Source organism: Stigmatopora nigra, chromosome 10 (assembly GCF_051989575.1).
Source record: "Stigmatopora nigra isolate UIUO_SnigA chromosome 10, RoL_Snig_1.1, whole genome shotgun sequence".
Taxonomy (NCBI): Eukaryota; Metazoa; Chordata; class Actinopteri; order Syngnathiformes; family Syngnathidae; genus Stigmatopora; species Stigmatopora nigra.
This window is the reverse complement of record NC_135517.1, coordinates 4,167,982-4,180,000: the sequence shown is the minus strand read 5'-3', so window position 1 is coordinate 4,180,000 and position 12,019 is coordinate 4,167,982. Positions and strand designations below refer to the sequence as shown.

The window sequence follows — 12,019 nt, the reverse complement described above, 5'->3', positions numbered from 1 at the left end:
AGACATGAACTATTTTCACTATGAGTACCATACTTAAAGTATTTACATTTGTTTTATTTCTGGAGTATATTTAGATATTAATACATTACAGTCTTTTCATATGCCTGTAACTGTAATATTTGATAAATCCCCTTAATTCCCATAATTGGATTATTTTTTGTTATCGCGGCCATGTCCGGTTTACATTATCTGCGATATTTGAGGGATTACTGTATACAAGTACGGCTATTTTTTTGCATTAATGTTACACTAAACTATGATACTATGATTTCAAGGTGGTTATATTTGGCAGCTGATGTGAACCAGTCTGGTATGTGAGCAAAATACTTTTCCCAAATGTTTTTTTTTCATGTATAAACAGATTCCAGCAGTTTTTTTGACATGTTATCATTTCATCGGCTTGCCAGAACAGCCCTCATCTTACCCAGCATGCATCTTGGCCTTCTGTCTGCAGGTTCACGGGCAAGAATTGAGTGGAAAAACTCAGATAACATGACATAGTCTTGTTCCTAATCAGATCATTTTTCCAGTGTATACATTACATATTTGGGAGGCGTTTAAGAGACGCTCATTACCTGTTCATTAGACTTGTAATGACTCAGTGTTTGGCCGCAGGCAATGAGTGTCTTTTACAAGTTGGAGCAGTGAGACGGCGCGTCTTGACGCCCTGAATTTCGATCAAAAACTGATGTGTCTTCCTGGTCGATAGGAGGAGAAGGGAAAGGAGGAGGAACAGGAGGAGCAGGAGGAGGTGGAAGGATGAGGTGAGCTTTGATTATCAACATTTCAACATTAGAAAGAAAGGTTATGCAGCCTATGGACATCTTCAAGAGGATGAAGACTAGTATTTTGCCCGTCTGTGTTTTTCTTTGGGTGACGTTGCAGAGCGGCAATTTACAGGTTGTTGAGTTACCTGACTCAGGTGAGCAAATATTTTAACATAATAATGACACAGAATAGTGTAAGTTTATTGAATTCACTTAAAAAATGGAAAAAAAAGGCCAAAAAAGGGTTGGAAAAATTCATTTCTTTTACATGGCCATTTCATTAGGTACACCTGCACAGTCTGATAAGTACATGTTGGCATATTATGTAACAAGTTTTAAGCTATGCAATGTATGGGCTGTTTTGCCATTTTAATAATATTCTAATGCTTGGTATCATTGTATTATTTTATTATTATTATAATTAAGCTGCTGCTGATGTTGCTTCTTAGTTAAGTTATGGTAATTAAAGGTAAGATGGACTGTTCAATAAATTGTTGCCATTCATCTTAAAAGTCATATAATGGATTCTCGAAAGACACAATAAAACACAATAAATTACTTTATATTGCTCCAGGCTAGTGGACACTTTTATATACCAATTATATTTTTGAGAAATACATATCTCCATCAAGTCTAAAAGTTAGAAACTCTCAGTAATCTTTTATCTGTCAAAGTGGTGCTATTACAATAATTTTACAATAACTTCTCATAGCTTATGACAACGAGCAATTGTCCCAATACTTTTGTCTACCCTTTGGATTTTTTTTCTTCTGAATATCTCATGCTGGCAGATTCCGCCTCCGTTTTGCATGAAAGCAACAATTCATCCAAGCATGTCCATCAGAAAGTAGAATCAGCTCTTGTTTTGACTCTGTCTCGATTTTTTTCCCATCAAGCCTTTCTTCTATTTGTTTCATCTGCATTTTTCACTCAATTTACCTCCCTAAAATAATTTTTCTGTCTTCTGCCTCCTTTTTAGTGTTGAACTGTTGCGAAGGCGACATTCTTCTATTACTGGACTCTTCAGGGAGTGTAGCCAACTACGAGTTCTCCAAATTGCTAGGCTTCACCGCCGAGCTCGTTCGGCCCTTTACGCTAGGCCGTGGCCATGTGAGGGTCGGGCTCCTGCAAGTGGGCACCGAGCCGAACCTGGAGTTCGGCTTGGACGTTCATAGCAATCAGAGAAGTCTTCAGAAAGCTCTACTCGCCGCAACGCAGCTACACGGAAGCACCAACACAGAAGCGGCGCTACAAGTGGCTCAGGAAATTTTGACGGATAATAGAGTGCCTAAGGTCATGCTATGGCTGACGGATGGCGTCGAGCTTGGTGAAGTGGAAGAGCCTATCGCCCAGCTGAAGGCAAGAGGGGTTTCCGTGTTAATCGTGTCTACGGTGCACGGAAATTTCCAGGTGTTACAACGTGCTGTCTCGCCTCCTGTGGAGTCCCATTTGTACTCTGTGGACATTGACAACATTGACATTATCACCGATGAGATGAGAGCAGCTATTATCAGTATGTATGAATTTGCTCAAACTTTCTGCATTTACGGCACATGTGTCAAAGTGGCGGCCTTAGGGCCAAATCTGGCCCGCCGCATGATTTTGTGCGGCCTGAAAAAGTCAATCATGAGTGCCGACTTTCTGTTTTAGGATCAAATTCAAATGAAGACTATAGATGTATATTGAATTTCCTGATTTTTACCCTTTTAAATCAATAATTGTAATCTTTTAATCATTTTTTCTGTATTTAGTTCAAAAATCATTTTGTAAAATCTAAAAATATATATTTTTAAGAAGCTCAAATGAAACATTGTTTTAGATCTATAAAAAACTGAATATTAAGGGCTTTTAATCCAGACAAAAATGAGAAAGAACTTAGTTACAAATATAGTTCACTTCTTCATCACTTCAACTGTGCCTAATTTTTTAAATTCTTTTCTATCACGTCTCAACTAAAGGAATAATTCGAGCTGAGCGACTTCGCGCCATTGACATCACATCGCACAGTGCTTTACTCCAATGGCGCCCTGTTTTAAGCACACTCGGTGGCTACTATGAATTATGGTATACAGCCATTGGAAATGCGCAAACACAGGGGAGGCGTACTCTCAACGAAGAATCCAGGTCGGTCAAGTTGACCAAACTACAACCCGCGACCACCTATTCTGCCTTCCTGCAACCCGAATCCAACCAGGGCCTTTTCAACACCCTCACTGTGACCTTCACTACACTTCCCGGTAAGAAGATTAACTACTACTACTTGAATTAGTTCTTATGATAACCATCATGTTTTTACTTCTTATGCCGCCATCAGAGGTTTTAAGCCCCGCCTTGGTTTCAGTGACCCCATTTGGACCCCATCAGACCCAAGTGAGTTGGGGTCCCTTGCAGCCATCTTTAGTTGAAAGATACACAGTGGAGTACGGCGCCATTCCAAGTGGAACGCCACGCACTGTGATCGTACAAAGCCACCAGAACTCTACTGTGTTGACCCACTTGGAGTTTGGAACCGAGTACCTTGTTACAGTCAGTACTTTCTACAAGAATGGGAAACAAACAGCCATGTCGGTGAAAGCTTGCAGTCAGGAAGGTGTGTGAAGACATTTTATTCCTAATCCACGTTATTATTCCGGATTAAACGTGTGCGCACAGATTGACGAGATGCTGGTTTTTCATGAGAAAAAAAATAAACAACACGCTCTGTTTTGTATTTAGTGCATTGGCATTATAAAAAAGACAAATTGTAAAGAAAACTTTAGAATTATTTGGGTTATTCCAGAAGTGGAGAACATTTTGGCTTTAAAAAAGCATTTAAAAAATAAGACAATATGCTTTTTTTTATATTCTGCCACATTTTCATCAAAAAGTAGATAACGGGTTGGCGTGTCAGTTTAAAGATCATATTTTTTTATGATTTATACTACTATATTATATAGTATTTGATATTTACAGTTGTTGGCATCATCAGAATTTTAACCAAGAGGCCAAACTACCTATTTATAAACATTTGTTGATGTGTATTCTCTTCAAACAGCATCAGCACCTGCGACTCTGCCAGCCCTCCCTGACCTTCAGCTGGCCTCCACAACAAACAATGAGGTGCAAGTGGAATGGAAGGCCGTACAGCAGAACCTGAAAGGATTTTGGCTTCGCTGGGATAAAGGGGGAACCCATGGTACCTCTTCTACGTACCTTCCGCCATCTTCCCGGTCAACAAGACTCCCACAATTTGGGTCCAACACCCGGGTTTGCATCTCTCCTCTTTACAGTTCTGGCCGAGGAGAGGGAATATGCTGCTCAATAGACAATTTATAATAGATTAGCGGTGCTGAATATTGAGTTTTTCAGACTTTTTTTTTTTTGGCATATTTATTTTAGGTTAAAACTGGTAAAGTGGTCGCCCTGGTGAATGATTGGTTAGCACATCAGCCTCAGACCTAGGTTCAGATCCAGGTCGGTCAACAAAATATTTGTACAAAAAAATAATGTTAAATAAACCAGTTTTATTGTTTTCACGTGAGGTAAGGATGACTCTTGAAATCAATTATAATGACAATGGTTTCCTTTTTTGCCAACTTCTTGAACCCTTTTCAAGTGTTTTAATGGCCTCCACTCAGACAGCCCCTTTCCGACTAAACACAAGAACATCAAATGCTTTATTTACATTGTTTCCCTCTTTACCATCTCTGTGTAAATCACAGATAGGGAATGATGATGATAAACAAGATCATCAATTGGACTAAATTCTTATAAGCAAAAACAAAAGTTTTTATTTTTAATCTGTGCTTATTTATGTTTATGTTTATTGTGTAGGGATTTTTCATTAATTCAAATGAACGAGAAGAGATAAATGTGGTAAAGCTCTCAATTCCATGTCATGATCCTAAAAATGACCTTATTGTTCTGTTGGTTATAGAGCCATCTACTGGCTATGCTTCGAAATTACAAATTGTTTCTCCATAAAGGCCTATCCAAGTACAAGTGGGTTCCTAAGCTATTCATTTAGCCTAACTTAATGGGCAAAATAGAGATGTGACAATTTTCTTAGCCCATTATAAGACTATTTTGGGGTATTGCGAATAGGAGTTTGTATGTTCTCTCCTCCATTTTTTCTTGGAGGAGTAACACGTCAAACACATGAGCCAACAGGCTTCATCCTCCCTTGGGGTGATAGAGTGCAAATGAAGCAGCTTTCATTCAGGATACGCTGATTAATCACCTGTGGGTTATTAGCAATTAGCAAGCACCTTGGGAAACAACATCCTGGAGTTTTGTGAGAGCCTAATGAGGATTATTAAGTGATTTCCGCCCCAAAGACATCACCATCCTCCTCCCAACCTGAGCAAGAACCTTACAAAAAAAGGCCCAGGATCCATTTGGATGACAACTACCGAATATAGAACTAAAGATGCGGCACCCCTTGTTACGTGAAATCATTTTTTAGTCATATTTTTTTATGCTGAGAGGAAAATTAACAACAATGGTCGACCCCATGGAGGACGATATGGAGCTAATCGGCATGGGACTTCGAGTCTCCGTTTCCCCACTCCAGATTGCTATGTACATGATACTGGTGATACTGGGAATACTGGGGAACGCCGTGGTGATGATGGTCATCGGTAAAAGCGTGTATGTGGAACGAGGGCGAGGACACAACTCTGACATTATTATCATCAACATGGCTTTGTCTAATTTGTTGGTGTCGGTGATGAGGAATACGCTGTTGGTCATCTCGGATATTGGATTAGAGGTAGGTGGACTTGCAAAAGATGGCGGAAATAGATTCACATTTCCTATCTTCCGCAGCTGTATTCATCCAAGGAATGGTGTCGCTTTCTCATGGGTGTGTGGGTGTGGCTGCGCTCGGTCAACGTGTGGTCAACGCTGTTTCTCAGTGGCTTTCACCTTCAGACTTTGAGGCGCGTGGCTCCTAATATTACCACCATTCGTACACAGCGAGGGGCTCCCAGTGTTCTACTGCTCAATCTGGGTTTTATCTGGCTACTCAACTTTTTGTACTCCATTCCAGCGTATATCTTTTCGACCAATGGCAATGTGAACACCACAGAGGTAAGATTTATGTTGTTGTTTTTATACATATGATATATATTGTTTTAATTACACTATGAAATGGATTTGTTAGTTAAGATTTTTTTTTTTACATAAGGTATATATATTGTTTCAAATACACTAGTAAATGGATTTGTTAGTTAAGATATTTTATATACATTTATATATATTTTTACATAAGGTATATATTGTTTTAATTACACTACTAAATGGATTTGTTAGTGAAGATATTTTATTTTTTACATAAGTTATATATTGTTTAATTACACTTTTAAATGGATTTGTTAGTTAAGATATAGATATTTTTATATGTATATTTTTTTACATAAGATATATATTGTTTTAATTACACTATTAAATGGATTTGTTAGTTAAGATATTATAGATATTTCATATGTTTTTATATATATACAGACATGAATTATACTTTATTTTATATTTATTTAATACTTTAGAATGGTATTTGGTGCTGGAAAAGCATGTATGTTTGTTTTTATTCATATTGGAGTTTGACTTTGCAATATTAGGACTTTATTCAGTGACTGGACAATAACAATAATGTTATGATTCTCCACCAGACGCTAATGCTTGTGAGCAGTACAACACGACCCTTGCTGGGTTGCGTTTGGAACTTTCCTTATTCCTTCAGCGGCTTATCATACGCCACCACCTCTATGGTGATCCATGAGACTCTCCCCATCATTTTAATGCTCCTAACCAACATTGGCTCTCTTTACACTCTCTACACCCACGGGAGAACTTCAGTCAAAGATGCGCCCGTCATCAAAAGAGTGCCAGCCGAAAGACGCGCTGCCAAGGTGAGAAGTATTTCATAAATTTAACCTTATTGTGGAGTGTAGGGTTAGGGTTAGGGCTTTTTTACATACCTATGTTTTTTTATTTGTTGCTCATTATTTAACAGACTTCTGAGAACAAGTAATACTACTCTGGGGCAAAGTACAAGGACGCCATTTTGACAATTCCTTCTTCTACAGGTTATTCTTGCTCTTATCATGCTCTTCATCATGTCATGGGGAACCAGCATCATATCCGTCAACTACTTCAACTATAACCGAGGCTCCTCGGCTGAGTTTCTATTGGTCATCGCTCGTTTCGCCAACATCGTTTTCATCGCCATGTCCCCTATGGTTTTGGCAGTGGGTCACCGCCGGCTACGTTCTTTTATTAAGTCTGTTCTCACCCACTGACAAGGGAAAAGTTAATCATGAGTGCTGACTTTCTGTTTTAGGATCAAATTAAGAGTATAGATGTATATTACATTTCTTGATTTCCCCCTTTTAAATCAATAATTGTAATTTTTTAATCCAATTCTTATGTTTTTAGTTCAAAAATCATTTTGTAAAATCTAAAAATATTTTTTAAAAAGCTAAAATAAACATTGTTTTAGATCTATAAAAAAACTGAATATTCAGGCCTTTTATTCCAGTTCTTTTAATCCATTTATAAAAAAAATTCTAAATATTAGATCTAAAATGGTCCGGCTCACCCTTGAGCTTCGGTATTTGAAATGATACCAAAAAAATCCAGATAAACATTCAAATCAGCGCCAAAATTTTATTATTTCAACTCTTGCATCCACCTTTATGTTTACATTCTTTTGCTACAACAAAAATGGTTGTCTGTTCCTTCTTTTCTTCAACCTGCATGCTTTGAACCCCACCTTCCACAGAGGAGCTCCTCCATCTGAAACCTTTTGACCAGCCGAGTATCATACTGATAATCCTCCTCCTTAACTTGCCATGGCCGAGGGCCACCACTAGGGGACAAAATCCTACAAAGAGTGAAGCGGAGAAATGAGCTACAGTAAGCAGTCCTTCGGCATGGTGACCTCTATCGTGGTTATAGTAGGTTACCGCAGCAACCTGAAGCACCCAACACACCACAAAAAGCGACACCATGGACATGATGACGTGAGCCGCCTTGCGCTCGCCGGATACGTGTTTGTCCAACTCCCCGCGTTCTCCCCCCGCAGTTACGGCCCTGATATGCTTAGCCAATGAGTGTAAAGTTGCCAAGTTGGTGCACACCATCAGAAGGAGTGGTAATACCTCATTAAAAGCCAATGAAGCTGAGGCGAACGCTGCCCCCTGCTGGCTGGAGGGGAACTCCCATATACAGCCGAGGAGAGGCCGAGTGGTACAGCTGATCACCATCAACTCAACCGTGGCGTTCCCGTGGACGTGGGTGCTATATACGAGAGCAGGGGTAGAGAAAGCTAAGTTGAGTCCCCAAACCACGCCCAAGATGACCCAGACACGTCGCCGTTCCCGTTGTAAGGCCAGGGGGCCAAAGGTCACATGCTGACGACGAAGTGTGGCAAAGTGGAAGATGCTAAGTGTGAGCGTCACCCAGCAGCCAACAGCTCGCCACCACACCCACAAAAGCATGAAGACTCGACACCAACCCGGGGAAAGACTGACGTTCAAGCCTAAGTCTGAAACAAAAATGGGAACGGTGCGGAAAAGTGAGGTGAGGAGGTTGGCCAGTGATAGATGCACTAAAATAGTATCAGAGGGGGGGAGTCTTCGAGATGGACTTTCTGTCGCGGCTTGGAGAACCTATGAGGAAAACAAGAGAGGGTTAAGCAATCAAGGAGGTCATCTCTACTTCTAAATGACTGAGTAGTGTTTTAACTCTTCTATTTAAAGTCATTATTAAGTCAAAGTTCTCTTAAATTTTAATGATTAAAACACCGGGCAGATAAATATGCTAATAATCCACCCATTACCAATGTTCCCTCTAATTTTTCATGTAAAACATGCTGTAAAACACAAAAAACATAAGAGTGGACAGAGCTACTGCCACTGGCTGCCACGTAAACGGTACCATCATGGGGAAAGGGTAAAAAAAAAGTTTGGATTTTATTTACTACGCGCCATATGATTGCTGCTGCGCAGAGAAGACGAGAGTAGTGCGCAAAAAAAATAACATTGCCCATAACAATATCTTCGCCCTCAAATGTTATGGCCACATTTGACCAAAAAAAGAACAAAAATATATTGCATTTTGAAAATAAGTAAAAAATAAATTAAACTTTTACATTTTACAGTCACCAAAATATGTTTATTTAAAGTTTCCGATGATGCTAGCTAGCTAGCATAACCTAGCTAACTAACTACAACCTAGGGAGGTAGAACTGAGTGAAAAAAATTAATGACAGTACTAGATAGAAGGATAAAATTAAGTTATCTCACCACAAAGATGACCAAAAGGTTTCCCAAGATGCCACAAAATACGAGCATCCCAAACAGAATAGCATCTACGGTGAGTACGGCCGACATGGCCTCCCTCAAATGCACGCTTACATTGTTTGTCCGCTCGGATTGGAACGCCAAAGCTTCATATCACCCATGAAAGAAGCTGATCCTCCTTTTCATATTTCATACACACGTAATAATTGGTCATTGCTGACATGTCTCAAGGTTCATTTACTTTGAGGTGCACACATTTTCCATCACCTCGTTTTTCCATCCAATAGGGAGAAGATAGACCTCCATCAAGGTATAATTGTGGTAGTATACTATTCTTGTAATGTGACAAGGTATTTTAGAATTATTTATATTTATTCAACTTGAAGTTTGTGTACCCTGTGATATTTATTGCAGGTTAATATGGGACAAACTACATTTTTATTTCATAAGTCAGCAATTTGTCGGCATCTTTGGTGATAATTGTTTTTGGCTATATCTCAAGGGAACAGAAAGCCATTGCACAACATTAACTCACATTAACATCAACTAAACTTTCAGCTTGCCCTTTGAATAAAGATTTTAAAGGTGTATGCTGCTTCGCTTTTGTGTATTCATTTACACATTTCTTTACAATCACCAGAAACTATACTTTAAAAATACAAAAGAATATTGACATTTTTAAAATATAATAATAGTAATAATTCCTCATGTTTATTTTTTTCTAATTGACCAAAAATATTTACTTAGCCTATAAGGATTGAAATGTCCTAAATCTAAAAATAATATCTAAATGGGTCTAAAAACTTAAGTAGTGGTTAAAAAATAGTCATTTGCTCTGTATATAATTAAAGTATATAACCTTTGAATTTTCGTCCTCTGTATTGACAACTATCCCTGAATTCTACATCTACTCTAGTGCTTTACAATAATAAGGTAGAACAATATATTAGAAAAATGTCAATAAATATTAGAATGGGACAGAAACCCCCAGCCCCAAAAACAAAAAAAGTATATATTACCTACAGATGCCAATAGATGGCAGCCCTAACTAATTTCTTGCCAGTAACATCCTATTAAATGGCAGCAGAGTAAGTATTGTATACATATACTAATGTTTTTACGCTTTTACGTGGACGCAAGTTCGTTTATTGTGTATCCCAAATCCAGAATATGAGAAATTGGAACGTTTTGTTATTCCAAACTATGCATTGTATCACCTCAAATTGTGTAAGTGCAAATAACAATCATGATGAGTACTCTATGCCGAAAAATGACTGTTTGAACATCAGTATTGTTAGTAGGATATCACACACCTTTATACAATTTATACAGACTGTGCACAAGACTTCCTTTAATATATTTTGCAAAAACTGTATTTCGTGTGGGCATGAGGACAGCTGCGATCCAAAAGTAGCCTCGAGTTTTTCAACACCTTTCCCACCCGTATATGTCCGCAAGGGACCACTTGCGTGGGATTGTGACTCATGGCAATTTGTTAGTGGCCACTAATATTCCTCACACGGGAGCGCGCTCTGTGCAGCGCGCGCTCCCGTGTGCACACGCCCACGGCGGTCGTCAGAGCGCAGACGTCAAGATCGACAATCAAGACCCCCCCAGGGCACCGCAACCTCTGCAGGAAGTAAGTCAATGATGTCACTTCATCTCATTGAATATCATTTCTTCTTCATAAGTCATCTCTTTGTGCATTGATAGCTGTTGCAGATGTGTGATCCGAAGAGCCGTGGACTCTCTTCCCTCCTCCACGCGGAGCTGCTCCGATAAATGGCCGCCGTCAGCAAGTCCGAGACGAGGAGATGAAACGCCAAGTGGGGCCGTCGGCATTGGCCTTAGCGGCGCTTTTGCTCTGCGCGGCACAACACGGGACTTTCGGCGGAAGCTCAGCATCAGCATCCGCATCCCCATCCAAGATGGCAGGCGGAAAAGATGCGGGGATGCCGCGCCGGTCGCTTAAGCACCATAGCAACGGTAGTTTGGCAAGAAAGCCGACCCCAGTGTCTCCGGTCAAGTGGAGCCCGCCGTTATGTGCCTACCAAGTGACGGAGGGAGGAATCGGGGGGGCGCTTTGCTTCCGACATATGTTATTGGGGTACACGTGCCGCGAGGGAGACTGCAGGTCAGCAGTGTCTTCCGGGAGCCTCGTGGCGAATATTCTCCGCAACGGTAGCGTGCTGCTACAGTGGAGTCAAGGGGGGACGAGGACCCCGGATCGGACCGGAGCTTCTGGTGCAAACTCCTCTAGTGTTTACAGTGGGCGGCGACACAAACGCGGTGGCTACGAGTTGAGCTGCCTGTGGAACGGTAGTTATACACAGTTTGAGTGCCCCGGGGTCAATCTGGGTTCCGGGTGCGAGGACTACCTATTGAGCGAACTGCATGAAAACATCCCTTACCGCATCTGCCTACGCTCCCACGAAGCCGAGCGCAAGGACTGTGTGGAGTTTACCCTGCCGCCATCCGGGATGCAGGACATCGTGATCGCCATGACGACCGTCGGCGGGGCTATATGCGTGATGTTGGTCATCATCTGCTTGCTAGTGGCGTATATTACGGAAAATATCATGAGCCCGGCCACGCAGCACACCTACTCTTACCGCACGCGCTCGCGACACTGAGACCGCCGCCCCCTTCCAGCATTTGCACAACAATCAGAATTAAGCATCCATCATGACCTCATCCAATGTGATCTTCACTTGTTGTCCACTTAGCATCATCGTTGTGTGGGAACTGAAGCACAACTGTACGATGGATAAACTTGAAAACAAGAACTAAACCAGATTTACTGGTACATTAATACTTTGAGATATGAGCTTAATGTGTTCCGGGACCTAGCTCATATGTCGAAAATGTTTAATTACTAAAAAAAAACCTGTTCTTATCATCTGTATTACATTGCTAAGCAGCTACAATACACTCAAATTGAATTTATTCCTTGCAAATCTCTTTTATTTG

At 40.4% G+C, this 12,019-nt stretch overlaps 4 protein-coding genes across 4 annotated transcripts; 3 read left to right on the top strand and 1 right to left on the bottom strand.

The window, feature by feature from the left end:
* Window positions 1-511: 511 nt before the first annotated feature.
* Window positions 512-4,483, top strand: LOC144203299 (von Willebrand factor A domain-containing protein 1-like). Its single transcript, XM_077726696.1, has 5 exons — window positions 512-922; window positions 1,747-2,280; window positions 2,726-3,004; window positions 3,082-3,357; window positions 3,808-4,483. Exons 1-5 carry the CDS (start codon window positions 808-810, stop codon window positions 4,080-4,082), a joined length of 1,479 nt encoding a protein of 492 aa, XP_077582822.1. The 5' UTR covers window positions 512-807; the 3' UTR covers window positions 4,083-4,483.
* A 455-nt stretch (window positions 4,484-4,938) lies between these two features.
* Window positions 4,939-7,125, top strand: LOC144203317 (olfactory receptor class A-like protein 4). Its single transcript, XM_077726709.1, has 4 exons — window positions 4,939-5,517; window positions 5,574-5,837; window positions 6,416-6,655; window positions 6,833-7,125. The coding sequence occupies exons 1-4, from the start codon at window positions 5,224-5,226 to the stop codon at window positions 7,043-7,045; spliced, it is 1,011 nt and encodes a 336-aa protein (XP_077582835.1). The 5' UTR covers window positions 4,939-5,223; the 3' UTR covers window positions 7,046-7,125.
* A 295-nt stretch (window positions 7,126-7,420) lies between these two features.
* Window positions 7,421-9,139, bottom strand: ora4 (olfactory receptor class A related 4). The gene is made up of 2 exons (XM_077725523.1): window positions 9,053-9,139; window positions 7,421-8,416 (listed from the first exon to the last, which is right to left on the bottom strand). The coding sequence occupies exons 1-2, from the start codon at window positions 9,137-9,139 to the stop codon at window positions 7,421-7,423; spliced, it is 1,083 nt and encodes a 360-aa protein (XP_077581649.1).
* A 1,084-nt stretch (window positions 9,140-10,223) lies between these two features.
* Window positions 10,224-11,995, top strand: fndc10 (fibronectin type III domain containing 10). The gene is made up of 2 exons (XM_077726542.1): window positions 10,224-10,688; window positions 10,763-11,995. Exon 2 carries the CDS (start codon window positions 10,864-10,866, stop codon window positions 11,680-11,682), a length of 819 nt encoding a protein of 272 aa, XP_077582668.1. The 5' UTR covers window positions 10,224-10,688; window positions 10,763-10,863; the 3' UTR covers window positions 11,683-11,995.
* Window positions 11,996-12,019: the final 24 nt, after the last annotated feature.

Bases quoted from the DNA above. Each gene is read 5' to 3' on its own strand.
- LOC144203299 (XM_077726696.1), top strand. From the start codon at position 808: ATGCAGCCTATGGACATCTTCAAGAGGATGAAGACTAGTATTTTGCCC. The intron at 2,281-2,725 runs GTATGTATGAAT...TCTCAACTAAAG, and splicing joins GATGAGAGCAGCTATTATCA to GAATAATTCGAGCTGAGCGA. The intron at 3,358-3,807 runs GTGTGTGAAGAC...AAACAGCATCAG, and splicing joins GAAAGCTTGCAGTCAGGAAG to CACCTGCGACTCTGCCAGCC.
- LOC144203317 (XM_077726709.1), top strand. From the start codon at position 5,224: ATGCTGAGAGGAAAATTAACAACAATGGTCGACCCCATGGAGGACGAT. The intron at 5,838-6,415 runs GTAAGATTTATG...ATTCTCCACCAG, and splicing joins GCAATGTGAACACCACAGAG to ACGCTAATGCTTGTGAGCAG. The intron at 6,656-6,832 runs GTGAGAAGTATT...CTTCTTCTACAG, and splicing joins CCGAAAGACGCGCTGCCAAG to GTTATTCTTGCTCTTATCAT.
- ora4 (XM_077725523.1), bottom strand. From the start codon at position 9,139: ATGTCGGCCGTACTCACCGTAGATGCTATTCTGTTTGGGATGCTCGTA. The intron at 8,417-9,052 runs GTGAGATAACTT...TTTTCCTCATAG, and splicing joins ACCTTTTGGTCATCTTTGTG to GTTCTCCAAGCCGCGACAGA.
- fndc10 (XM_077726542.1), top strand. From the start codon at position 10,864: ATGAAACGCCAAGTGGGGCCGTCGGCATTGGCCTTAGCGGCGCTTTTG.